We start from the raw sequence: 22,565 nt of genomic DNA, 5'->3' as shown, positions 1-22,565 counted from the left end.
AGCTGGTTTCCTCGGCCATGTGCAGGACGGGGCTGGACCCAGGCCCTGGATTTGGGAACTCCGCGGGCTGCCAGGGTCTCTCCGGGGAGGCAGTAAGCGCTGCAGAGGGCACTGGGCCAGAGCCCAGCGTGTGATTTTTAGCGGGACTCGGCGCTCTGATCCTGCACTCTAGCTGTGCTTGAGTCAGTGCTAGAAGGGATATGGTATAAAGCAAGTGCATCCTTAAGTGAAATGGCTGCTTAAGGCTTCTGTGACGCCTGCTTTCCGCTATACTCATTTCATTAACCCTTCTTGTCCCGTGCCTCGGTTTGCCCATCATCTCCTCTAGGCTGGGGCTGTCTCTGGTCCCAGTCCAGCACGGGAGGCTCCATCGTGGCCCACCTGGTAGAGACACTGCAGCAATAAGGTGCTCAGAAAAGATTTTCCTCTAAGGTTTCCGTGAAGGCAGGACCATAATGTTTTTCCCTGGTGCAAAAATCTAAAGTTGATCCTCCTACCCGTGCAATTCCCCTGGTGCTATTCGTTCAAAGAAGCCCCGGCTAGGGGTGAGGGCCCAGGCGGGTCCCCAAAGCCCCAAAGATCCCTGCACACAGGTCTCCCAGCAGCTGTGGCACCTGTGTCCTGCTCTGCCCCAGGTGGCCTGGTGCAGGAGCGGGTGGTCACCCCGCTGGCATGTCCCAGCGCTCGCCCGAGCAGCTGACGCCAGCTGGCTCCAGCCCGGTGCGTAAATGCTTTGTGTTCTGGCCAGTGGTGCCGGGTGCTGTACAAACACCGTTTGGGGGTTTGTTGGAGGGGAGAAGGGGTCCCAAAAGTACAGGCCGAGGGGAGGGGGGAGACCCCCTTTCTGAGCTCCTACACCCCCCCACCTGCAGCGCCTGTGCAAAGCTGGCACGCCTGGTGCTCCGAGAGCAGGCGCCTGCCGAGAACACAGCGTCCAGCTGAGCGGGGACAGCTCCGGGGGCTCCCGGCAGGGCCTCGGCGCAGCCCCGGGGCTCCTGGCTGGGCAGGGACCCCCAGGGCTCCAGGCAGGGGCTCGGGGCTGGGCAGGGGCTCAGGTCAACCCCGGGGCAGGGACCCCCGGGGCTCCGGGCAGGGGCTCAGGTCAACCCCAGGGCAGGGACCCCCGGGGCTCTGGGCAGGGGCTCGGGGCCGGGCAGGGGCTCAGGTCAACCCCGGGGCAGGGACCCCCGGGGCTCCGGGCAGGGGCTCAGGTCAACCCCAGGGCTCAGGGCCGGGCAGGGGCTCAGGTCAACCCCAGGGCAGGGACCCCCGGGGCTCCGGGCAGGGGCTCAGGTCAACCCCAGGGCAGGGACCCCCGGGGCTCTGGGCAGGGGCTCGGGGCCGGGCAGGGGCTCAGGTCAACCCCGGGGCAGGGACCCCCGGGGCTCCGGGCAGGGGCTCAGGTCAACCCCAGGGCTCAGGGCCGGGCAGGGGCTCAGGTCAACCCCAGGGCTCAGGGCCGGGCAGGGGCTCAGGTCAACCCCAGGGCTCGGGGCAGCTCCGGGGCTCCGGGCCGCGGTTCGGGGCAGCCCCGGGGCTCGGGGTCGGGCAGGGCGGCCGGAGCCCCGGGCCGGGGCCGCGCAGAGCGGCGCGGCGGCTTCTCCCGCCGCCGCCGCTGCTGCTGCCGCTGCCGTCGCCGCCGCCGCCGCCGTTCCCGTGCCCGGTAGGCGGCAGTGCTCCGCGCTCCGAGCCGTTCCCACCCCTCCCGCTCCCGTGAAGGACCGACGAGGCGGATGCAATTCCCCGGCTGCCCCTGTCTCCTCGGCGGGGCGGCGGTGCCCGGCCCGCAGCGCGCAGGCACCGAGAGCGGCGCCGGGAGCGGTGCCGGGAGCGGCCCGGCGGCGGGCGGCAGCGCGGCCCCGCTCCGCAGCGCGCTCTCCCCGCCGCGGCCCGGGCCCAGCCGCCGGGGCCCGGCCCAGCACCGCGGGGCCATGGCCGAGTGGGCGCCCGCCCAGGTAAGCGCGGCCCGGCCCGGCCCGGGACACCCCCGCTGCCTCCGGTCCCGGCCCCGGCCCCGGTCCCGGTCCCGACCCGGCCCGGAGGCGGAGCCGCCCCGCCCGCGCTCCGCGCTCCCCGCCGGGCCCGGGCCCGCGGGTTGCTGCGGGGGGGGGGGGGGGGGGGGGCCGCGCCGCGGGGACCGCCCGGCCCGGGGCGCCCCCGAGCCCCGCGGTGCCCCCGTGTGCACCGATCCCGGGCTGCCCCGTGCACGGCCGGGCTCCTCCCGTGCACCCCCGGCGCCCCCGAGCCCCGCGGTGCCCCCGTGCGCACCGGCCCCGGGGCTCCTCCCGTGCAGCCGCGGGCTCCTCCCGTGCACCCCTGAGCCCCGCGGCGCCGCCTGAGCCCCGGCCCCGGGCTGCCCCGTGCACCCCCGACCCGCGGTGCCCCCCGTGTGCCCCGGCCCCGGGCTGCCCCGTGCACCCCGGCGCCCCCGAGCCCCGGGCTCCTCCCGTGCACCCTCGGCGCCCCCGAGCCCCGGGCTCCTTCCGTGCACCCCCGACCCGCGATGCCCCCGTGTGCCCCAGCCCCGGGCTCCTCCCGTGCAGCCCCGGCCCGCGGCGCCCCCGGCTCCCGGTTGTCCCCTGTGCCCCGGGGTTCCCCCTGCACCCCCGGATGCCCCCTTTGCCCCTTCCCGCCCCCCCAAGCACCCTGAGCCCAGGAAGCCCCTGTGTGTCCTGGCCGGGGGTGCCCGTGTGCCCCGGGGCACCCTGCGCATGCTGCAGCCTGGGATGTCCCCTGCACCTTGACCCGGGATGTCCATGCACCCCAGGATGTCCCCGTGCACCTTGACCCGGGATGTCCATGTGCCCCGGGATGTCCCCGTGCACATTGACCCGGGATGTCCGTGCGCCCCAGGATGTCCCCATGCACCTTGACCCGGGATGTCCATATGCCCGAGGATGTCCCCGTGCATCTTGACCCGGGATGTCCATGTGCCCCAGGATGTCCCCATGCACATTGACCCGGGATGTCCATATGCCCGAGGATGTCCCCGTGCACCTTGACCCGGGATGTCCATGCACCCCAGGATGTCCCCGTGCACCTTGACCCGGGATGTCCATGCACCCCAGGATGTCCCCGTGCACCTTGACCCGGGATGTCCATATGCCCGAGGATGTCCCCGTGCATCTTGACCCGGGATGTCCATGTGCCCCAGGATGTCCCCATGCACATTGACCCGGGATGTCCCCATGCACCCTTGACGCGGGATGTCCATGCGCCCCGGGATGTCCCCGTGCACCTTGACCCGGGATGTCCATGTGCCCCGGGATGTCCCCATGCACATTGACCCAGGATGTCCATGCACCCTGGGATGTCCCCACGCACTCTTGACCCAGGATGTCCATGCGCTCCGGGATGTCGCCGTGCACCCTTGACCCAGGACATCCATGCGCCCTGGGATGTCCATGCATCCCAGGCTGTCCCCGTGCACCTTGACCCAGGATGTCCATGCACCCCGGGCTGTCCCCGTGCACCCTTGACCCGGGATGTCCCTCTGCCCCGTGGACAGGCCAGAGGTCACCAGCTCCATGGGTGACCCTGTGCTGCACGGCGTCCCATGGGTGCCAGCACCGGCACCAGCTCCCCGGCTGTGCCGCCATCCCCTCCCATCACCACCAGCCTCCCGCTGGGGCAGAGCCGAGCTGCCCATCCCATCCTGTCCCGTCCTGGTGCAGGTGCAGGAGTGGAACGTCGAGGCGCAGCACCTGATGCCGCTGCAGCCGCCGCTGCTGCCCGAGCGCGCGCACATGCGGGAGGCCCAGCTCCACTCCGCCGAGGCCTCGCTCTGGACTGTGGTGGCCACGGTGCAGGCCATGGAGAGGAAGATCGACCTGCTCGCCACGCGCCTGCTCAGCCTGGAGGGCAGGTCCGGCACCGCCGAGAAGAAGCTCCTGGACTGCGAGAAAACCACGATGGAGTTCGGGAACCAGCTGGAGAGCAAGTGGGCCGTGCTGGGCACCCTCATCCAGGAGTACGGGCTGCTCCAGCGGCGCCTGGAGAACATGGAGAACCTGCTGAAGAACAGGAACTTCTGGGTGCTGCGGCTGCCCCCTGGCCCCAAGGGGGAAGTGCCCAAGGTATCCGTAACCCGAAGGACATTTGCCAGCGGTTGCCGGCGTTGGGGCTGCCGAGGGCGGTCGGGGGGCAGCAGTCACCAACCTGCTGGGGCCTTGTTTCCGCAGGTGCCGGTGACGTTTGTTGACATTGCCGTCTACTTCTCCGCCGAGGAGTGGAAGAATTTGGAGGAGTGGCAGAAGGAGCTGTACAATAACCTGGTGAAGGAGAACTACGAGTCCTTGATCTCCCTGGGTAAACATCCCTCTTCGCCCCTTTCCCGGCTTGTTCCTAGAGGGTCCCATCTCGGGGGGTCCCGGCCGCCCAGGAGCGGGTAGGGTCGGCCGCGGATGGCCAACCGTGTCCAGGCCGCCCGTGTCCAGGTCTTGGCCAGCTGAACGTCTGCCCCCGAATGTCTCCATCCCTGGGTGATGCCGGGGCTGGGTCCCCCCGGGTGTGCGGCCGGTGCCCTGCCACCGCCACCCGTGTCCGTGTCTCTCCGAGCAGACGCCGCCCTCTCCAGAAGCGACCCGCAGCCCCGGATCGAGCGCGGGGAGGTGCCCTGCGTCCCCGAGCCGCGGGACCTGGAGCAGAGAGAGCTGCCGGCAGACGCCTGCGCAGGTGCGGCGCCAGCCCGGACCGCGCGCGCCGGGAAGCCCCCTCCGCGCTGCCCCTCGCCTCGGCCGGGGGCTCGTTCCCGGGGTTTCCTCCCATCCCGGCTCCGAGGCCACCTCCCGCCCATCCGTCCGTCCCCTCGCTTAGCACCGGCGTCCTCTCCCCGGCGTCCGTGCCCGGGCGCCCGCGGGGTGGTGGTGGGGGGGGGGACACGCGTGCCGGGGTCGGGCGCTGGCGGTGCGGCGGACGGGCGCCCGCGGCCCGGCGGCGCCTGGCACGTGTCTCCCCCGTGAGCAGAGCCGCTGATCTCCACCTCCGACATCCTGTCGCGGATCAAGCAGGAGGTGTCGTTCGTGGGGGAGCAGCAGTTCGCCGAGGAGCGGGGCGTCCCCCCGGACCCCTGCGCAGGTGACGCCGGGGGGCCGCGGCGCCGCTGATGCCGATGCCTCCCCGGGGGCTCGGAGCGCGGCGGGACGGTGGGGGGGGTTCGGCGCCAACTCACCCCCATCTCTGCTCTCCCCCCGCCCCGGCAGGAGCCGACGCGCTGATCACGGCGCACGACTTCCTATCGTGGATCAAGCAGGAGGAAGAGCCGTGCGTCAGGGAGCCGTGGGAGCTGGCCGAGAGGGAGATCCTGGCCGGGCCTGGCCCAGGTGAGCCCTGCCCGGCGGCGCCTGCGGGGTCCTGTCCCCTCCTGGGGCGGCTCCGGCCGTCCCATGTCGCTCATGCACCGCTCCAGGCGGCCCTCGGTCCGGCCCCTGCGGACCTGGATGCCAGTGCGGGTCTGGAGAGCCCAGCAGAGGAGCCCTCCCCTCCTGCCTGTCCGCGGCATCACCAGCGGCATTGCCAGTGGCATCACCCATAGCATTGCCCACGGCATCACTGGTGGTATTGCTGGTGGCATTGCCTGCGGTATTGCGTGCAGCATCGCCAGTGGCATCGCTGGTGGCATTGCTGGAGGCATTGCCTGCAGCATTGCCCATGGTATCACTAGTGGCATCACTGGTGGCATCACCTGCGGCATTGCCCATGGCATCACTGGTGGCATCACCAGTGGCATTGCTGGTGGCATCACCCATAGCATTGCCCACGGCATCACTGGTGGTATTGCTGGTGGCATTGCCTGCGGTATTGCGTGCAGCATCGCCAGTGGCATCGCTGGTGGCATTGCTGGAGGCATTGCCTGCAGCATTGCCCATGGTATCACTAGTGGCATCACTGGTGGCATCACCTGCGGCATTGCCCATGGCATCACTGGTGGCATCACCAGTGGCATTGCTGGTGGCATCACCCATGGCATTGCCCATGGCATCACTGGTGGCATCACCAGTGGAATTGCTGGCAGCATTGCCCGCAGCATCACTGGTGGCATCGCTGGTGGCATCATCCATGGCTTTGGTGGTGGCATCACCCACAGCATTGCCCATGGCATCACTGGTGGCATCACCAGTGGAATTGCTGGTGGCATCACCCATGGCATTGCCCATGGCATCACTGGTGGCATCACCAGTGGAATTGCTGGCAGCATTGCCCACAGCATCACTGGTGGCATCGCTGGTGGCATCATCCATGGCTTTGGTGGTGGCATCACCCACAGCGTTGCCCATGGCATCACTGGTGGCATCACCAGTGGAATTGCTGGCAGCATTGCCCGCAGCATTGCTGGTGGCATCACCCGCAGCGTTGCCGGTGGCATCACCTGCGACATCGCAGTGCGGACGGCCCTGGTGACCGCAGCCTCTCTCCTCTCCTTTCCTCGGCAGCGGGCGAGGGGCTGCTGGTGAAGACGGAGGAGCGGTGCCCGCACGCCGAGGCCCCCGAGGACGGGGGCTTGCCGGGCGCCTCTGGGGAGCTGCTCTTCCCGGGCCCGGCCTTCGGCGGCCCCGAGGGACAGGCGGCGCCGCCGGCGCTGCCGGCGCCCCGCGGACTGGGCAAGCCGCCGGGCGCCGAGGCCGAGGGGCCGGGGGGTTGCGGGGCGGCGCCGGGACCCGCCGCCGAGCGGCCCCACGGCTGCGCCGAGTGCGGCAAGAGCTTCAGCGGCAAGAAGAGCCTGCGGATCCACCAGCGGAGCCACGCCGCCGAGCGGCCCTACCCCTGCGCCGAGTGCGGCAAGAGCTTCAACTGCCACTCGGGGCTGGTGCGCCACCAGATGATCCACCGCGGCGAGCGCCCCTACAAGTGCGCCGAGTGCGGCAAGTGCTACAGCCGCAAGGAGCACCTGCAGAACCACCAGCGGCTGCACACGGGCGAGCGGCCCTTCGCCTGCGCCGCCTGCGGCAAGAGCTTCATCCGCAAGCAGAACCTGCTCAAGCACCAGCGCATCCACACGGGCGAGCGGCCCTACCAGTGCGCCGCCTGCGGCCGCAGCTTCCGCTACAAGGAGTCGCTCAAGGACCACCAGCGGGTGCACGGCGCCGAGCCGGGGGGGCCGCCGCCGCCCCCCGCCCTGCCCCCCGGCCTGCCCGCCGCCGCCGCCGACTAGGGGGGGCTCCCCCACCCCCCCACCACCACCACCACCGCCGCGGGCACGCGCCGGCCGCCGAGCTTCGAACCAAATCGGGGGGGGGGGGGGGCGGTGAGGGGCGAGGGGTCGCCCCGGCGCAGCTCCCCCCCCCCCCGCCACCCCGTGCCCCCCCCGCCTGCCGCCCCGCCGCTTCTTTTTACTCCCCCGCCGCCCCGCTCTGTGCAGTGCTTGGAGGTGTAGTTTTTGTATGGAAGACGCAATAAAGCCGTGCTGGGCCGCCGGGCCGTCGCCCCCCCCCCCAGCTCCTCCGCGCGGGACGCCGCTGGTTGTGCCCGCGTTCCCCCGCCCAGCCCCGACGCCCAGGTGAGGGGCTCCCCCCGCCCAGTGCAGCCGCTGCATCGGTCTCCTCTGGTTCCCGTGGCCCCGCCAGCCTCGTCCCTGTCCGCCGGCAGCATCCGGCCGAGCATCCCTGCAGAGGTGACGCCGTGGGGCTTCGTGGCAAGGTGGGCGCCACGGCGGCTGCCAGCTCCGGGGCCGGAGAGGCCGAGGGCGATGGTCATCTGGGGGCCGCACTTGTGCGTGCACAACCGCGCAGGGACGGTGCGGCGCGGGGAGCAGTGGCCTGCGGTGCACAGAGCACACCAAGCTGTGTGCATGCGTGGGTGCTGGGTGTGTGTGTGTGTGTGTGTGTGTGTGTGTACAGCCGTGGGAGCTGTGTGCATGCACATGTGGGAGTGTGTGAGTGCACACATGGATGGCGAGTGTTGAGCTGTCTGAAGAGTGTGTGTGTGTGTGTGTGTGTGTGTGTGTGTGCGCGCGCGTGCGCGCATGCACAGGCTGGAGTTGGGTGTGTGCGGGATCATTGCCTGCATCCAGGTGGGAGCTGTGTGCACATGCGGGGGTGTGTACACAGGTGTGCAAACGTGGAAACTGTGTGTGCATATGCGGCAGCTGTTGTGTGTGTGTGTGTGTGTATGTGTGTGCGCGCAAGTGTGGGTGCTCTGCGTGTGTGTGTGTGTGTGTGTGTGTGTGCGCGCACACACGTGTGAGGTTGTGTTTGTGTGTGCACAGATGGGTGCTGTGAGCAAGCGCACACGAGGGAGCTGAGGGTGCACCTGCCGGGGGGGGGGGGGGGGTTGCTCACACGGCATCCCGGTGTGCAAGCGTCACACCTGTGCATGTGGGCGTTGTTGTGCACACGTGGGTGTTGTGCATGCACGTGAGCTGTGTGTGCATGGAAGCTGTGTGTGCGTGTGTGTGTGTGTGTGTGTGTGTGTGTGTGTGCATGCACCTGCTGCACAGGCGCCTGCCCCATGGTGCCAGGTCCCCACGGGCAGTTCCTGGGGGGGGCACCGGGGGCCAGGCCCAGCAGGACCCCCCCCTCCCCCCAAACACTCTTCCCAAAGGGGTGCGGGAACCACCGGCCCATTTCCAGCATTCCCGGGCCCTTGTGCCACAGCAGCACACCCCCCCCCCCCGCCCCCCCCCCCCCCAGCCCAAACCTGACCCAGTTCCCAGCCCCAACCCCTGCAGCACACCCCCCCCCCCCCCCAAAAAATGGGCACCCTGCATGGGCAGGGAGAGACGGATGGAGGGAGAGGAGGAGGAATAGAGGGAGGGAAGGAAGGGGGCCTGGAGGGAGGGAGGTAAAGTTGGACGTGGGGCTCTTGCACTGCAGGGGGGGCTGGGGGGGGGGGGCAGGCAGCCACCAGCGCAGGCAGCCGAGCCGGCAGCTCGCAGCCAGGATGCAGGTGTGGAGGCACGCGGGGCTCGGGGCCGCGTGGGGCTCGGGGCCGTCCCGCATCCCCCCCTCCACCCCGGACAACGTGCTGCCCTGCGGGGGGGCAGCGTTTGCTGCGCGGGTCCTGGGCGACATGCAGCGGCCTCGCGCAGGGACTGACGTGCCCCCCCCCCCCCCCCAACCACTGCAGGCTGCAGCCACGGGAGCCAGGACATTCGGGGCTGGAGCTGCTGGGGGCCACGCGTACTGCATGGGGGCCGTGCATGCTGCTGGGGGGGGGGGGCTGTGCACGCTGCACGGGGCCATTCCTGCTGCCCAGGGGCCATGCACGCTGCATTTGGGGGGGGGGGGCTGTGCATGCTGCCGGGGCGGATGTGCCCCCTGCTCAGCGGGTCCCACACACTGCTTGGGCTGCTCTGCATGCGGCTTAGGGCCGTGCAGCCTGCTCGGGGGCTGCGCACGCTGCTCGAGGCCTGCGCACGCTGCGTGGGGCCGTGCATGCTGCGTGGGGCCGTGCACGCTGCCCCAAGGCTGTGCCTGCTGCGTGGGGGCCGTGCACGCTGCTTGAGGCCTGTGCATGCTGCGTGGGGCCATTCACGCTGCACGGGGCCGTGCACGCTGCCCCGAGGCCATGCCTGCTGCGTGGGGGACGTGCACACTGCTCAGGGCCTGTGCACGCTGCGTGGGGGACGTGCACGCTGTGTGGGGCCTGTGCACGCTGCGTGGGGGCCATGCATGCTGTGCAGGGCCGTGCACGCTGCCCCGAGGCCGTGCCTGCTGCGTGGGGGCCGTGCACGCTGCGTGGGGCTGTGCATGCTGCGCGGGGCCGTGCACGCTGCCCCGAGGCTGTGCCTGCTGCTCGGGGGCTCCGCAGCCTGGTTAGAGGGAGCTGCAGGCTTGAGCCTGCCTGAACAGGGGTGAGCGAAGGCCCCCGGGGACCAGCGGGAGCTCGGAGACCCCCGCGAGGAGCCCCTGCACCCCGAAGGAGCGAGGGAAGCCGGAACAGGCAGCCCGTGGCTGGCGGAGATCAAAGCCGCGCTGCCGCCGTCCGGCTCTGCCGAGCGCGGCGCTCCGCAGGCTTTGCACGGACGCCCTCGACCCCCACCAGGCCAGAGCAGCGCGCGGGCACGAGCGGGGCTTGCGAGGCGGCGCCGAGGGCCGGCGCGGTGGCGACGGGAGCGGGGAGGAACCGCGGGCAGGCGGCGAACTAGCAGCATGACGCAGCAGCGGAGACGGCCGCGGCACGAGGCGCTGCGCGTGGGGACCGGGCGCCCTCCTGCCGGGGCTCCCAGCCCGCGGCAGAGGCAGCTGCCGCCCCTGCGGGGACGGGAGCGCGCGAGCCCTCTCCAACAGCCCGTTTCCGAGACCCCTCTCGGAGGAGCCGCCTCGGCGCAGGGCGGCAGCTGCACACGCGGCCCCGGGGCAGGACCGAGCGGCAGCTGCTCCGGGGAGAAGGAAACACTGCGAACCGGTGCGGTGCCGGGAGAGCAAACAGCCCCCTCGGCCCCGCAATGCACCCAGGTGGCTTTGGCACGGTCAAGCGAAGCAGGTTCGCCCCAGGCACCAACCGGGCAGCCGAGGAGCCGCTGCACACCCCGGCCCCGGATCCGGCTCCAGCCGGGGACAAATGGCCAGGCAAGGGCCTGCCCGTGTGCTCCCGCTGCAACGGCCGCCCCGGCACACGGCTCCGTCTGCTCCGGGTCGGGGCAGCCACGCTTTCCGCGGTTGCAATTCCTCGGCGGTGCCAGCTGGCCCATCGGCATCACTGACCTCCTTGGCACGGCGCTGCCGGCTCCCGGCAGCAGCTCCCCGCCAAAAAGGAAAGGCCGGGGAGCATGGCTGGCTCCGGAAGAGCCCGCTGCGGCCCTGGAGCTGTGCTCCCCACGGAGCAGCCGGCAGCGCCGGGGAAGACCACAGGGAACGACCCAGGTGCCCGGCCAGCGGGGGGGGAATCCAGGGAGGGAGGCAGAGAGCCTCGCGCCACCCCCAGCACTGAGTCCACACTCGGAGGCCGCTTTTCCGGTTTTTTGGGGGATTTTTTTTTTTTTAAACAGAAGTTTATGGTTATATGCAAATTAGTTCATTAAATGATTTGCATAAAATGTTCGCACATCAGCGACTAAGTGTTCCTAACTCCCCCCCCACCCCGAAGGTAGTAACCCTACTCGACTAGCGCTGTCACACGGCCCCGCTGACCCACGCACATGCACACGCTTCCCCGCGCCCCGCCGCGGCCGCCAGCTCGCCCGGACCCCACGGCGCCGCCCGGGCCCCGCGACGGCGCTCCCCGGCAGGGCCTGCCCCGGGCCGCCGGCGGGAACCTCGCGCCCGGGCACCTTCCCCGCGCTCACTCGCTCCCACCCACGCGCAGGCGCGCACGCCGTTTCCCCGTGCGCACGCCGATCGGTCCATGGCCAGGCACCCGCCGCACGGCCGGAGCCCCGCGCACGCGCACAGGCGCTGGGAGAGCCGCACGTCCACCACGTCCTTCGCGGGACAGCGTCCCCGCCTGCCCCTAGCTGTTGGTCAGGAAGAGCCGTCTGTGTTTGGAGGCCGAGCCGCGCGGCCGGCCCCGGCGCCGGCCCCGACCCCGGTTCCCGAAGGGGCTTCTGCTGGGCACGGCGGTGTCTGCCCAGGCGGCGCTGGCGGCGGCGGCGGCCTGCGGCTCGGGGAAGCCCGGCTCGGCTTTGGGCTGCTCCAAGATGGAGTCGGGCTCCGGCCGGGGCTCGGCGGGAGGCGCCTGGCTCTGCCGGGCGCTGGCCCGCTCCTGGCGCAGGTAGCGCAGCTCGTCGCGGATGTCCGTGAGGACGCCCAGCAGGCGGAACTGGAGCTCGCGGTCGCGGGCCCGCTCCTCGCGCTGCGTGGCCCGCTCCTCCTGCCACATGGCCAGCTCCTGGTGGTACAGCTGGTCCCACTGCTCCTCCAGGTCGAGCAGGTGGTGGATGTTAGTCCTCCAGCTCTCCCGGCGGTCCTCGCGCAGGCGGGAGCAGCCGGGGCCGCGGGGCGGGCCGGCGGTGGCGGCGGCGGGGGCGTCCCCGGGCGGTGAGGCCGAGGAGGGCAGCGACTCCTCCGTGAGCGCCCCGTGCAGCGGGGAACGCGCCGGCGCCTCCTCCTCCGGCGCCTTCTCCCAGGTGGGCCCCATCAGTACCCTGGGCAAAGCGCCCATCTCTGGGCCGGGACCCCCCGCCTGCTCCTCGGGGTGCGAAGAGTCGAGCCCGCGGCCCAGGGCGGGCAGGTCGGACACCCCCTCGTGGCCCCAGTCCGAGTGAGCGTCCCCGGGGTTGAGCGGGTCCTCGGGCAGGGACGTCACGGAGCCCTGAGAGCTGCACCTGCGGATCAGCATGGCCTGGCGGGACAGTTTCATGTCTTCCTCCGCAGAGAGAGGCGCCTCCGGCCCGGCCTGCAGCCCCACGGCCCCACCGTGGCCCCTGTCCACCTCCCGGCCTTCCCGTTCCTCCTCCTCCGACATGGAGGCGTAAGAGACGAGGGACTCGTTTCGCAGGGACGGGGAAATGGCCGACATGTCCGGAGTCCGCAGCTCTGGTCCCGACTCGGCTGGAAGAGAAGAGGCGCCCTCCCGTGAGCCTTGGCGGCCGCCGCGTCTGCTCTGTGCGAGCCCTTTATCCCTCCCTGACACACGGATGTCCCCCTCGGACGCCCCTAGGGGAAAGACGGGAGCAGATCACAGCAAGCAAACACACCCTTCACGGCCGACCCTCGTTCCCGCTCGGCCCTCCCGGCACCCTGCGCCCCGCGTGCCCCGGCCCCCTCGGCCTCCCGAGCACGGCAGCGCGCTCCAGCTCCGCGGTTCGGCGTCTGCAGCCGGGCGGGACTCTCAGCCCGGGAGACGAACGCGCAGGAGCAGGGAAACGTCCCCGGATCGGGACACGCGGAGCACCGGCGCGCAGCACCCACTGGGCCGCCCCGAGCCGGCGTCCCCCCGCCGTGCCGAGGACGGAGCCTTGCAACCCGCCACCCCCCCGCGTGGGGACAGGCCGCCACGCTCCCAGCTCGTCCCCGTCCAGAGCCCGCACCCTCCCGCAGCCGCAGAAATCCCCGGAGCCTTACCCGAGCTGCTCTGTCCTTCCCCTCGGCTGTATTCACAGATGACCGAGGGGTCCGGGCTCTGCACCGCCAGCCGGGGCACGGCGGAGCCCTCCATGTCCGGCAAGGACGACGGCTGCCCGTTGGTGTCGATGTAGATGCTGGGGTGGCTCACGCCGGGCTGCAGGTGCATGAAGGACTGCTTGGTCGCGCCTGGGAAGAACAGATCTGCGGGACAGAGAGAACCCGGCCTCAGTCGCCGCGACGGCAGCGCCGGCGGCTCGCGCAACCCCGCGGGGAAAGGTCCCGCCGAGCTCTGCAGGGGAGCGACGCCGGTGGGATGCACCAAGACACCCAGGAGCATCTCCCGCAGCGGCAGCCATCGCCACCACCCGGGGACTGTCCTCAAGCGGCCCAGTCCCGCAGAGGCTGGGCATCCCCTAGATGTCCCGCAGGACATCTTCCTCCAGCCTCAGAGCTGTTGCTGCTCTCCGATAAAGAAGGCGTCTGCTTTGGAGACAGCCCAAGCCTGCACGGGCTTTCCGAAAGCGCATATTGCTTCAGACGTGAAACGAAACCCACGCTGTCCCCCCCCCAGCCCCGCCGAAACCTGAGGAGCTGAGCTGAAGAGCAAAGAGCAGAGGAAGGGGGCACGAACAAGCTAACCGTGGCGTCCTCTGGGGACGCTAAGAAGCCGGACGCTTCCTTTTTGAAGAAACGTAGAGGCAGGGGCCATTTGTAGCTTCCAGCCAAAACCAAAGTCTACTCTGTTTTCCACCCGCGGGCCCGGCCTCGGGCGCCCCGCGGCGCGCGCTCGCCACGGCAGGGGAGCAGCAACGCTGGATCCTTAACCAGCGTCTTCCCCCAAGCGTCTCTGGGGCATTTGAATTAAAAAGACGTTACCGAAAAGCAGAACTAGCCCGGCGCTCCGCGCCCCCTGCGCGAGGTGGAGGCACGGCTGTGCTCTGCGGACGGTGGCGGAGGGGTCAAGGGCAGGGCCCCCAGCGAGAGGCACCGCCGGCTGCCCTCTGCCACGCGCCGCGCCAGCGCGCGGGACGCCGCCGGGGCACAGCGCGGTTTTGCAGCGGAGCAGCCGCTCCCGCTGCCTCTAACCTGAGCCGGGCTCAGGGAACGCTAACCCTGAGCTGAACGGGGGAAGCAAAACCCCATCCCGTCTTTTACCGGCTGCCTTCAGGTGGTATCCAGCAAGGCCAGGCACCGTATCAAATTAAAGAAACCCACTCCCACAAAGTTGGACGTGCTCCTGTCGATCCCAGGTTATTTCCACGATGGATTTTTAATTCCAGCGCACGCAGTTCTCAACCCTGGCGTTTGCCACTCAGACATTAGAGGACCGCAGCCCTGCCGGATGCTGCAATCCTGACACGCACCGCGTGCAAGAGCAAAACCCCCAAGTCTCCTTCCACAATCCACGCCGCGCTGGCTAGCGCAGAGAGCAAACGCTCGGCAGACCCCAGAGCTCGGGGGACCGTGGCCTGGTGACGTTACCAGGCCGGACGTCACTCGAAGAGCGCAGGTGGGGACGCAGCACAGGACTCTGCTACTCCAACTCTCCTGTGCCCAGAGAACCACCACGACTGACCTGGGTCCAAGATGATCTCGGGCTCCGAGTCGTGGCTGGCCTGCAAGAAGGTGGAAGCCACCATCTTCTCCAGGGGCGTGAGGCGCGGCTTGTGGAGCGGCCCGCCAGCGCGGTTCATAGGCAGGTGCTTCTTGGAGGTGATCTTCTTCTTGACGTCCAACCGCAAGTCGCGCCACTTGTGCTTGAGGTCGTCGATGGAGCGCTCGGTGTAGCCCAGGAAGTTGACGCGGCTTTGGATCTGGGTCCAGAGCTGCTTCCGGCGCACGGGGTGAGCCCGCAGGGCCTCAGACCCATACAGGGCGCTGAAATGCCGCACCACATTCCAGACCAGGGTCTCGGTCTCGTCATTGGAGAAGTTGGCCTTCCTCTTCCGGCCAGATGCTGGCATCGCCTGCGAGGCTGCGGCAGAGGTGGAAGGGGCACAATTGAACCTCGGTCCCCACTCCTCTCTGTCGGCTCCTGGGGGGAACATGGGGCTGCGGGAGCCCGAGGGAGCCGCGGAGGAGGGAGCCGAAGCAAGAGCCCCCGAGGCATCCATGGCACGGGAGGCTTGGGCCGGGGAGGATCTAAAGAGCCGCTTCGGCACACCACGCGGCAGGGGGGCACCTCATCCCCTCGCCCCGGCTCGAGAGCACCTGAGAGGGGAGAAAAGGAAAGGGCAGCTGTGGGTGGTGGCAGCGCCCCGCACCGGTCCCTACGGCAGGCGGGGGACAGCAAGGGCCCCCCGGCCCTCCCCAACCGCAGGCACCCGGGGCCCCGCAGCTGGCTACCGCGGGGCCACGCAGAGGGCCATGGCAGGCGCCTCAGGGCCGCAGCGACGGATGCGGCCACAGAGAAGGCCGCGGAGCTCGTGTTGGGACTGTGACGTGGGCCACGGCAAGCAACTCGGGGCCACAGCGAGCACCCTGGCCACCTCGAGTGCCTTCAACACAGTGAGCATCTCGGGGCCGTGCAGAAGGCAATGGTGAGCACCTCAGGGCCATGGTGAGGGCCATGGTGAGGGCAATGGTGAGCGCCTGAGGGCCATGGTGAGCGCCTGAGGGCCATGGTGAGGGCCACAGTGAGTGCCTCAGCGTCATGGTGAGCACCTCAGGGCCATGGTGAGGGCCATGGTGAGCGCCTGAGGGCCATGGTGAGCACCTCAGGGCCATGGTGAGGGCCACGGTGAGTGCCTCAGGGTCATGGTGAGCACCTCAGGGCCATGGTGAGGGCAATGGTGAGCACCTCAGGGCCATGCAGAGGGCCACGGTGAGCACCTCAGGGCCATGCAGAGGGCCACGGTGAGCACCTCAGGGCCATGCAGAGGGCCACGGTGAGCACCTCAGGGCCACCCAGAGGGCAATGGTGAGCACCTTAGGGCTGTGGTGAGCAGCACTTCAGGACCACATAGAGGACAATCACAAGTGCCTCAGGGACATGCAGAGGGTGATGGCGAGCACCTCAGGGCCACCCAGAGGGTCATGGTGAGCACCCCAGGGCCACGGTTAGCACCTCAGGGCCATGGTGAGCACCTCAGGGCCATGGTGAGCACCTCAGGGCCATGTAGGGGGTGATGGTGAGCATCTCAGGGCCACGGTGAGGGCCATGGTGAGCATCTCAGGGCCACGGTGAGGGCCATGGTGAGCATCTCAGGGCCACGGTGAGCACCTCAGGGCCACACAGAGGACAATCACAAGCGCCTCAGGGCCACGTAGAGGGTGATGGCGAGCATCTCAGGGCCGCGGTGAGCACCTCAGGGCCACGGTGAGCATCTCAAGGCCACGTTGAGGGCCACGGCGAGCAGCTCAGGGCCACGGTGGGCGCCCTGGGGCCACGGCGAGGGCCACGGCGGGCGCCCCGGGGCCGGACAACGGGGGGCAGCGGGTGCCGCCGCGAGGGCCCCGGGGCCGCGAGGGGGGCGGCGGCGAGAGCCCCGCGGCAACGGCGAGGACCCGGGCGGCGGCACGTGCCCGCGGGCCCCGGGCGCGGCGAGGCCCGGGGGGGCCCGGCGAGGCCCCGCGGCGGCGCCAGGAGGCCCCGGTGCCCGGCGGCGGCGGCGGCGGCGGCGGCGGCGCGGACCCCCCCCCTCCCCCGCCGCGGCCGGGAGCGGGGGCGCCGCCGCCGGGCACCGGGGACAAAGGGGCCGCGGCCGGGGCCGCCCCGGACCCCCCCGCGGGGCCGCGGGCGCGGGCCGGGCCTCCCCCCCCCCGCGCGGGGCGCGGCGGCGGCGGCGCCTACCTGTGCGGGGGCGGCCGCGGGGGCCGTGGCGGGCGGCGGGGGCGGCGGGGCCGGCGCGGGGCTCAGCTCCGGCGGCGGCGGGTAATGGCTCCCGCCTCGGCGGAACTGGGCTTCATTTCCTCCGCCTCCGAGCGGCGCGGCGCGGCGCGGCGCGGCGCGGGGCCGGGCGCGGCGGCGCAGCCTGCGCCACGGCGCCCCCTGCCGGCCCGCGCCGCGCAGCGCAGCGCAGCGCAGCGCAGCGCCGCGCACCGCAGCAGCGCCGCCCCGCGCAGCAGCGCCCCGCCAGGCCCCGCCCTCTACAAGCCCCGCCCCCGCCTCGCTAAGCCCCGCCCTCTACAAGCCCCGCCCCCCGCGCAGCGCAGCCCCGCCCCCGCGCAGCGCCGCTCCCGCGGCCGCCGCCGGGATGGGGGGGGGGGGGGTCGCGCGCGCCCTGCACCGCCCGCACCCCGCGGTGCGCACTGCTCCCCCTGCACCGGGTCCCCTGCACCCCCGGGAGGGTCCCTTGCACCCTGCTCCCCCTGTCCCGTGCGTCCCCGGGGGGTCCCTTGCACCCGCTGCCCCTTGCACCCCGACTTGCACCCTGCCCCGTGCACCCCCGGGGGGTCCCTTGCATCCCCAGCCCCTTGCACCTCCCCCTTGCACCCTGCTCCGTGCACCCCCGGGGGGGGGTCCCATGCACCCTGTGCCCCTTGTACCCCCCGGCACCTCCTGCCCCTTGCACCCTCCTTGCACTCTGCTCTGTGCACCCCCGGGGGTTCCCCTTGCACCCTGCGCTCCTTGTACCCCCCGGCACCCCATTCGCCTTGCACGCCCCAGTGCGCCCGTCCCTATGCTCCCTCGGGGGTGCTCTGTGCATCCCGATCGGCACCCTGCCCCGTCCATCCTCGCGGGTGCCCCTTGCACCCTGCTCCCCTCGTACCTACCCCCCCCGCGGCATCCCCAGCCCCATGCACCCCCATGCATCCTGCCCCGTGCACCCCCGGCGGTGCCCCTTGCGCCCTGCGTCACGGGCATCCCCATGGGCACCCCCCAGCCCCCCTGCCCCACACACCCCTGTGTCCCGTGCACCCCGACGGACACCCTCCAGAACATCCTGCCCCCCATGGGTGCCCCTTGCACCCGCTGCACCCTGCACCCCGATGGGCCCCCCCAAGTGCACCCTGCCCCTTGCACCCCAATGGGTGCCGCTTGCACCCCTGGGAGTAGCGTGTCCCAGGACAGGATGTGGGGAGGGTCCGCGGTGTCGCACACCCCACACGGGGGGGGGCAGGAGGGACCCAGGGCGTCGCACACCCCACACCGAGGGGGCAGGAAGGGCGGCAGCTCCTGCCCCTCTGCAGTGTTTCCCCATCTCCGGCAGCCCCTCGCCTGCAGCCCCTCGGCCGGATCCCAAGGTTCCTGGTGATCCACGATTTCCCCGCTGGCATCCCAGAGCTGCCGGGCAGGGGGACGAGGAGCCGCCGCGGGTGCCCTGCCGTCCCCCGGCCTCCAGCCCGCAGCAGAGCCGAAGCGGAGGCTTGGGGTGACCCCGGTGGCACGGCCTCCCCCAACCCACCACCCCATCCTTCCCACTCCAAAGCATCTCCAGCTGCCCGGAGCCGGCAGGCGAGGGAAGGCTGGGCAACGCGGCGGCTCCATGCTGCTACCTGCCGGGGTTTCACTTCTGTGAAAATACGACAGACGTCGTCCGCTCCGCGGTTGCCGCCTTGCTGCTTTTATTGCGCCTGCTGCGAACGCCCGGGCTCCCCGCGGCACGAGCGGCCCCCGGCCGGCCTGCCCGCTCGCCCTGGCACCGCCGCGAGGAAGAGGGGCCACGCGCCAGCCCCCCGCGCACGGTTCGGAGCCCGACGGCGCCCCGCGGAAAGGAGCATCCGTCCCGGGGCTGCCCCGGCGCTCGGCCGCGGCGTTTCCAGCCCGGCTGGGAAGGGGAGGCCGGCTGAGGAGATGTCGTGCCAGGTGGGCTCCCGGCCCCGGCCGGCTCCCTGGGATGCTTGGGCTCGTGCTGGGTGATCCGGCAGTCCGATGCAGCAACGCGGGTCTGGAAACAAGCGGAGCGGGAGCTCAGCCCCGGCGCCGACCCCACTGCGAGCGGTGCGGACCGGACCAGCGTCCCGGTCACGCTCTCCGGGGCCGTGACAAACACGGTGGCAGCAAACCACCCCGTGTCCCAGCGGGGCCGGCGGCATCGTCGCCAGTGCAGCGCCACCGGGCGCGAGCGTGTCCGAGTCGCGTGCCGGCCGCTCCGCTCACTGCTTGGGACAGGCGTTCCCGAGCAGGGCCGGCCCGTTGCCTGCCGCCACCATGTGCACCGTGTCCTCCAGCTTGTAGAAGGCCTGGAAGAGATCCGGAGAGGTGGCACAGCACTCCAGGTACCGCCGCAGCGTGGCCAGGCTCTCCCGGACCTCCGGCTCCGAGGGGCAGGGCCGCGCCGCACCAGGCTCCTCTGCGTCCTCGCCCTCGGCTGAACTGGCCATGCCCCCCTCCCAGTCGGCCACCTCGGTCATCTCCGCGTCTGCTGGCTCCCCGAAGCAGTCCAGGCCCTCGTCCATCAGCGCAAAGCGCTCAAACTGCTCCTGGCTGAGCCAGCCGGGCGCCTGGACTGCAGGGAGGCCGGGGGCATCCGGGCTGGGATCGGGGCCAAAGCCGGCAGCCCGGAAGCAGCTCGTTATGACCGCCGGGTGCACGTCGCCCCAGGCCTGGACCAGCATGTGCAGGGCGTCCAGGAGCGTTGGCCGCTCCGCGCCGCGCTCTGCCGGACTGCCAGCACGCAAGGGCAGCCGCGTCAGCATCCGCCGCCGGTAGTGGCCCTTGAGGTCCCGGATGATGCCACGGTCCAGGGGCTGGACCAGCGTCGTGGCCGGGGGCACGAAGACCATCCGGACGTTGGAGAGCTCGAGGTAGGGGTGAGCCTCGTGCTTGTCGAGGAAGAGCACGACGCTCTTGCCTTTCCGCTGCATCTCCTCGTTGAACTCCCGCAGCCACTCAGCAAAGAGAGGCGCCGTCATGCGAGCCAGGCTGCTGGCGCGGTAGGTCCAGGGCATCTGCTCCAGGTTAACGCCGTGCAGGCAGCGGGGCCCGGGGCTCTGCCCCACCGCCAGCAGCGCTGCCTTCTCGGAGCCATCGACGTTGGTGCAGAGCAGGAGCGTGAGCCGGTCGCTGGGGCCGGCTCCCTCACCGCGGGCCGCCTGCTTGGCAGGGAGCGCTCCGGGTGGGATGGCCCGGAAGAGGACGCCTGTCTCCCCGCAGTTGTAGATCTCGGAGGGCGTGTAGCTGCGGAGCAGGTCAGGCAGCACCGTGCTGGCCCAGTGCTCTGCCGTAGGCTGCTCCGCGTCCTTCTTATCCCGGGGCGGCTTCTTGAAGGTGATGTTGTGGCGCACTTTGAAGCGGGACAGCCAGCTGCTGCTGGGCTCGAAATCGGGCTTGCCCAGGGCCTCGGCGAGGTTTTTGGCCTTGACTTGCAGGAGCGGCCCGTTGACGGGGAGGTCAGCCGCGCGGGCGCTCTCCACCCACCGCAGCAGGGCGGCCTCCACGGCCATGTCCTTCCCCTCCCGCTTGCGCTTCCGCTCGGGGTTGCTGTTCTGGTGCCACTCGCTCAGGATGCGCTCCTTGTTCTTGATGATGCGGCAGATCTGGGGCTGCGACACCCCGAACCTCTTGGCCAGCTCGCTCTGCGACACCTTGGGACCGTCCAGCATCTCCAGCACGCGCACCTTCTCGGTGAGGGACAGCTCCTTGCGCTCCTTGCGGGGCGCCCCTGCCTCCGCCGGAGCGCCCAGGGAGCTGCTGGAGCAGGCGGCGAGGCGCCGGTAGGGGCTGCCGGCGGGCGGCGTGGCCCGGTGCTCCGCGAAGGCCCTGCCGCAGTCGCTGCAGATGTAGGAGCACTCCCCGGCGCGCGCCAGCCGGTGCCGCACCAGATCCGGCTTCTGGCCAAAGCCTCTCCCGCACTCGGCGCATTCGTGCAGCGGCTCCCCGGGCCGGGAGCGGCGGCTCTCGAAGGGATCCGGCTGGGGGCCGAACCCCCCATCGCCGGCGGCGCCCGGCTCTGGCTCAGGGATGCTCCGGTAGCCGCAGCTCTGCTCCGGGGGCGGGCCGGGGAGGTCGCTCCGGGTGGCGCGGCGCGGTGGTGGCAGTGGTGGGGTGCCAGGATCCGGGCATCCACCAGGCTCCGACACCCCCTCCTCACTCTTCACCTTCTTCGCCGGCCAGTCGCCTGCGGGAAGAAGCACGCGCAGGAGCGAATACTCCGCACGTCCGCGAGAAATCCCACGGGGCCAAGCCCCAAAAACTGTGCCCGGGTCGGCGGGTTTGGCCCGGACGACGAGTTTGCCCGTGCTCAGCAGCCGGCAGGGCCCTCGAGCCACCGGCGCTCCCGGCGAGACGCCGCGCTCACCTTGGGAAGGGCCGGCGGGCACCGCTCGCTCCTCGGGGCTCCGCGGCTCCCGGCAGCGCGCCTCTTCCCCTCGCTCCACCTCGGCCAAGATATCCGGCTTGGCGACGCCGTAACCTGCCGGCGGAGAGCGGGACGGTGGCCGCAGCCGTGATTTGGGGGAGGCCGGGACCCCGCGCGCCCCCCTCCCCAAGCGGCGCCCCCCGGCCGGGCCTTACCCAGGGAGACGAGGCGCTCGTAGTCCTCCTTCATGGCTCCGCGGGGCTCCGGCGACGCCGCTCGCCCGGGGCTGCGCGTGGCGGCACCTGCGGAGCGGAGAGAGCGGCGGGGAAGGATGCGCCGCAGGGGCGGCCGGTGGTGACGAGCTCCGGCGGGGGGGACAGGGACACCCCACATGGGGAGACCCCGCACAGGCACCGGGGTGGGGGGGACGGGGACACCCCCGGTGGCGGGGCCCTACCTGGGCTGCTCCCCGCCGCGGCGCCGCCGCCGCCGCTGCCACCTCCCCGTGAAGCCCCGCGCGCCGCGCGCGGCCCCGCTGCCGGCGGCGACGGCGCGCGCTCGCGCTCGCGCACGCGCAGGGGAACGGCCGCGGGCACGCGCGCGGCGCCCCGCCCCTCCGCCCCGCCCATTGGGCCGCCGCCTGCGGGAGTCGCGCGGATTGGCCGCGCTGCCGACCAATCAATGAGCGCGGCGGAGGGTGGGGGGGGGGGAAGGCGGCGGAGGGCGCGCGCGCGCGCGCCTCGGCCCGAGGGGGCGGGGCCTGAGGCCGTGGGCGGGGCCGTGGGGCGGGCTGGGGCTGGTGGGGGCTGTGGGGCAGGAGCTGTGGGGCAGGTTAATGAGGGTCTGGGGGCGTCAGGCAGGCAGGGAGCAGGCCGGGAGCTGCCTTCCCCCAGCCAGGATGCAGCAATCCCGGGAGCCTGCCCAACCCAGGCGAAGGCGATCCCTCCATCCCTGCCCTCCCCCAGTGAAGGCGATCCCTCCATCCCTGCCCTCTCCCGGCAAAGGCGATCCCTCCACCCCTGTCTTCTCCCGGAGAAGGCGATCCCTCCATCCCTGCCCTCTCCCGGCAAAGGCGATCCCTCCATCCCTGCCCTCTCCCAGCGAAGGTGATCCCTCCATCCCTGCCCTCTCCCGGTGAAGGCAATCCCTCCACCCCTATCCTCTCCCGGAGAAGGCAATCCCTCCATCCCTGCCCTCTCCCAGCAAAGGCGATCCCTCCATCCCTGTCCTCTCCCGGCAGAGGTGATCCCTCCATCCCTGCCCTCCCCTGGTGCGTGGGTGTAACCCCCCAGGTGTAATGCCACAGGTGTAACACCCAGCTATAGCATGGGTGTAACCCCCCAGGTGTAATGTTCCAGGTGTAACACCCAGCTATAGTACAGGTGTAACCCCCCAGGTGTAACACTGCAGGTGTAACACCCAGCTATAGCTCAGATGT

General features: G+C 71.2%; 3 protein-coding genes across 5 annotated transcripts in view; 1 reads left to right on the top strand and 2 right to left on the bottom strand.

The window, feature by feature from the left end:
- The first annotated feature begins 1,885 nt into the window (after positions 1-1,885).
- Positions 1,886-22,565, top strand: part of LOC106483920 (uncharacterized) — a 43,388-nt gene continuing 22,708 nt past the window's right edge. Inside the window, exons 1-9 of the mRNA XM_067292230.1 lie at positions 1,886-1,955; positions 3,675-4,076; positions 4,182-4,308; positions 4,561-4,674; positions 4,966-5,076; positions 5,202-5,321; positions 6,432-7,148; positions 19,225-20,219; positions 20,365-20,454. Of these exons, the coding sequence (XP_067148331.1) occupies positions 1,932-1,955; positions 3,675-4,076; positions 4,182-4,308; positions 4,561-4,674; positions 4,966-5,076; positions 5,202-5,321; positions 6,432-7,148; positions 19,225-20,219; positions 20,365-20,454 (2,700 nt within the window). The 5' untranslated portion in view covers positions 1,886-1,931. The remainder of the gene's footprint in view (positions 1,956-3,674; positions 4,077-4,181; positions 4,309-4,560; positions 4,675-4,965; positions 5,077-5,201; positions 5,322-6,431; positions 7,149-19,224; positions 20,220-20,364; positions 20,455-22,565) is intronic.
- On the bottom strand, positions 10,523-16,808 carry LOC106489537 (uncharacterized). 2 transcript variants are annotated; one of them, XM_067292109.1, is made up of 4 exons: positions 16,738-16,808; positions 14,521-15,155; positions 12,942-13,145; positions 10,523-12,533 (listed from the first exon to the last, which is right to left on the bottom strand). In XM_067292109.1, exons 2-4 carry the CDS (start codon positions 15,056-15,058, stop codon positions 11,389-11,391), a joined length of 1,887 nt encoding a protein of 628 aa, XP_067148210.1. In that variant the 5' UTR covers positions 15,059-15,155; positions 16,738-16,808; the 3' UTR covers positions 10,523-11,388. The 2 variants fall into 2 exon arrangements, with proteins under 2 accessions (XP_067148210.1, XP_067148211.1); XM_067292110.1 differs by having other exon boundaries at positions 10,523-12,428.
- On the bottom strand, positions 18,431-21,651 carry LOC106499369 (tigger transposable element-derived protein 3-like). Of its 2 annotated transcripts, XM_067292106.1 has the most exons (4): positions 21,585-21,651; positions 21,343-21,429; positions 21,128-21,241; positions 18,431-20,947 (listed from the first exon to the last, which is right to left on the bottom strand). In XM_067292106.1, exons 2-4 carry the CDS (start codon positions 21,374-21,376, stop codon positions 18,984-18,986), a joined length of 2,112 nt encoding a protein of 703 aa, XP_067148207.1. In that variant the 5' UTR covers positions 21,377-21,429; positions 21,585-21,651; the 3' UTR covers positions 18,431-18,983. The 2 variants fall into 2 exon arrangements, with proteins under 2 accessions (XP_067148207.1, XP_067148206.1); XM_067292105.1 differs by having other exon boundaries at positions 18,431-21,241.

The sequence above is a fragment of the Apteryx mantelli genome, chromosome 2, assembly GCF_036417845.1.
Source record: "Apteryx mantelli isolate bAptMan1 chromosome 2, bAptMan1.hap1, whole genome shotgun sequence".
Classification (NCBI taxonomy): Eukaryota; Metazoa; Chordata; class Aves; order Apterygiformes; family Apterygidae; genus Apteryx; species Apteryx mantelli.
The sequence above is the reverse complement of the archived record's forward strand: the minus strand, read 5'-3'. Positions and strand labels throughout refer to the sequence as shown.

What these genes read in the sequence shown, in the direction of transcription:
- LOC106489537 (XM_067292109.1), bottom strand. Translation starts at nt 15,058, where the DNA reads ATGGATGCCTCGGGGGCTCTTGCTTCGGCTCCCTCCTCCGCGGCTCCC. An exon ending in CGAGATCATCTTGGACCCAG is followed by an intron (nt 13,146 to 14,520) that starts GTCAGTCGTGGT and finishes TCTGTCCCGCAG; the next exon opens with ATCTGTTCTTCCCAGGCGCG. An exon ending in GGAAGGACAGAGCAGCTCGG is followed by an intron (nt 12,534 to 12,941) that starts GTAAGGCTCCGG and finishes TCTTTCCCCTAG; the next exon opens with GGGCGTCCGAGGGGGACATC.
- LOC106499369 (XM_067292105.1), bottom strand. Translation starts at nt 21,376, where the DNA reads ATGAAGGAGGACTACGAGCGCCTCGTCTCCCTGG. An exon ending in CGAGCGCCTCGTCTCCCTGG is followed by an intron (nt 21,242 to 21,342) that starts GTAAGGCCCGGC and finishes CTCCGCCGGCAG; the next exon opens with GTTACGGCGTCGCCAAGCCG.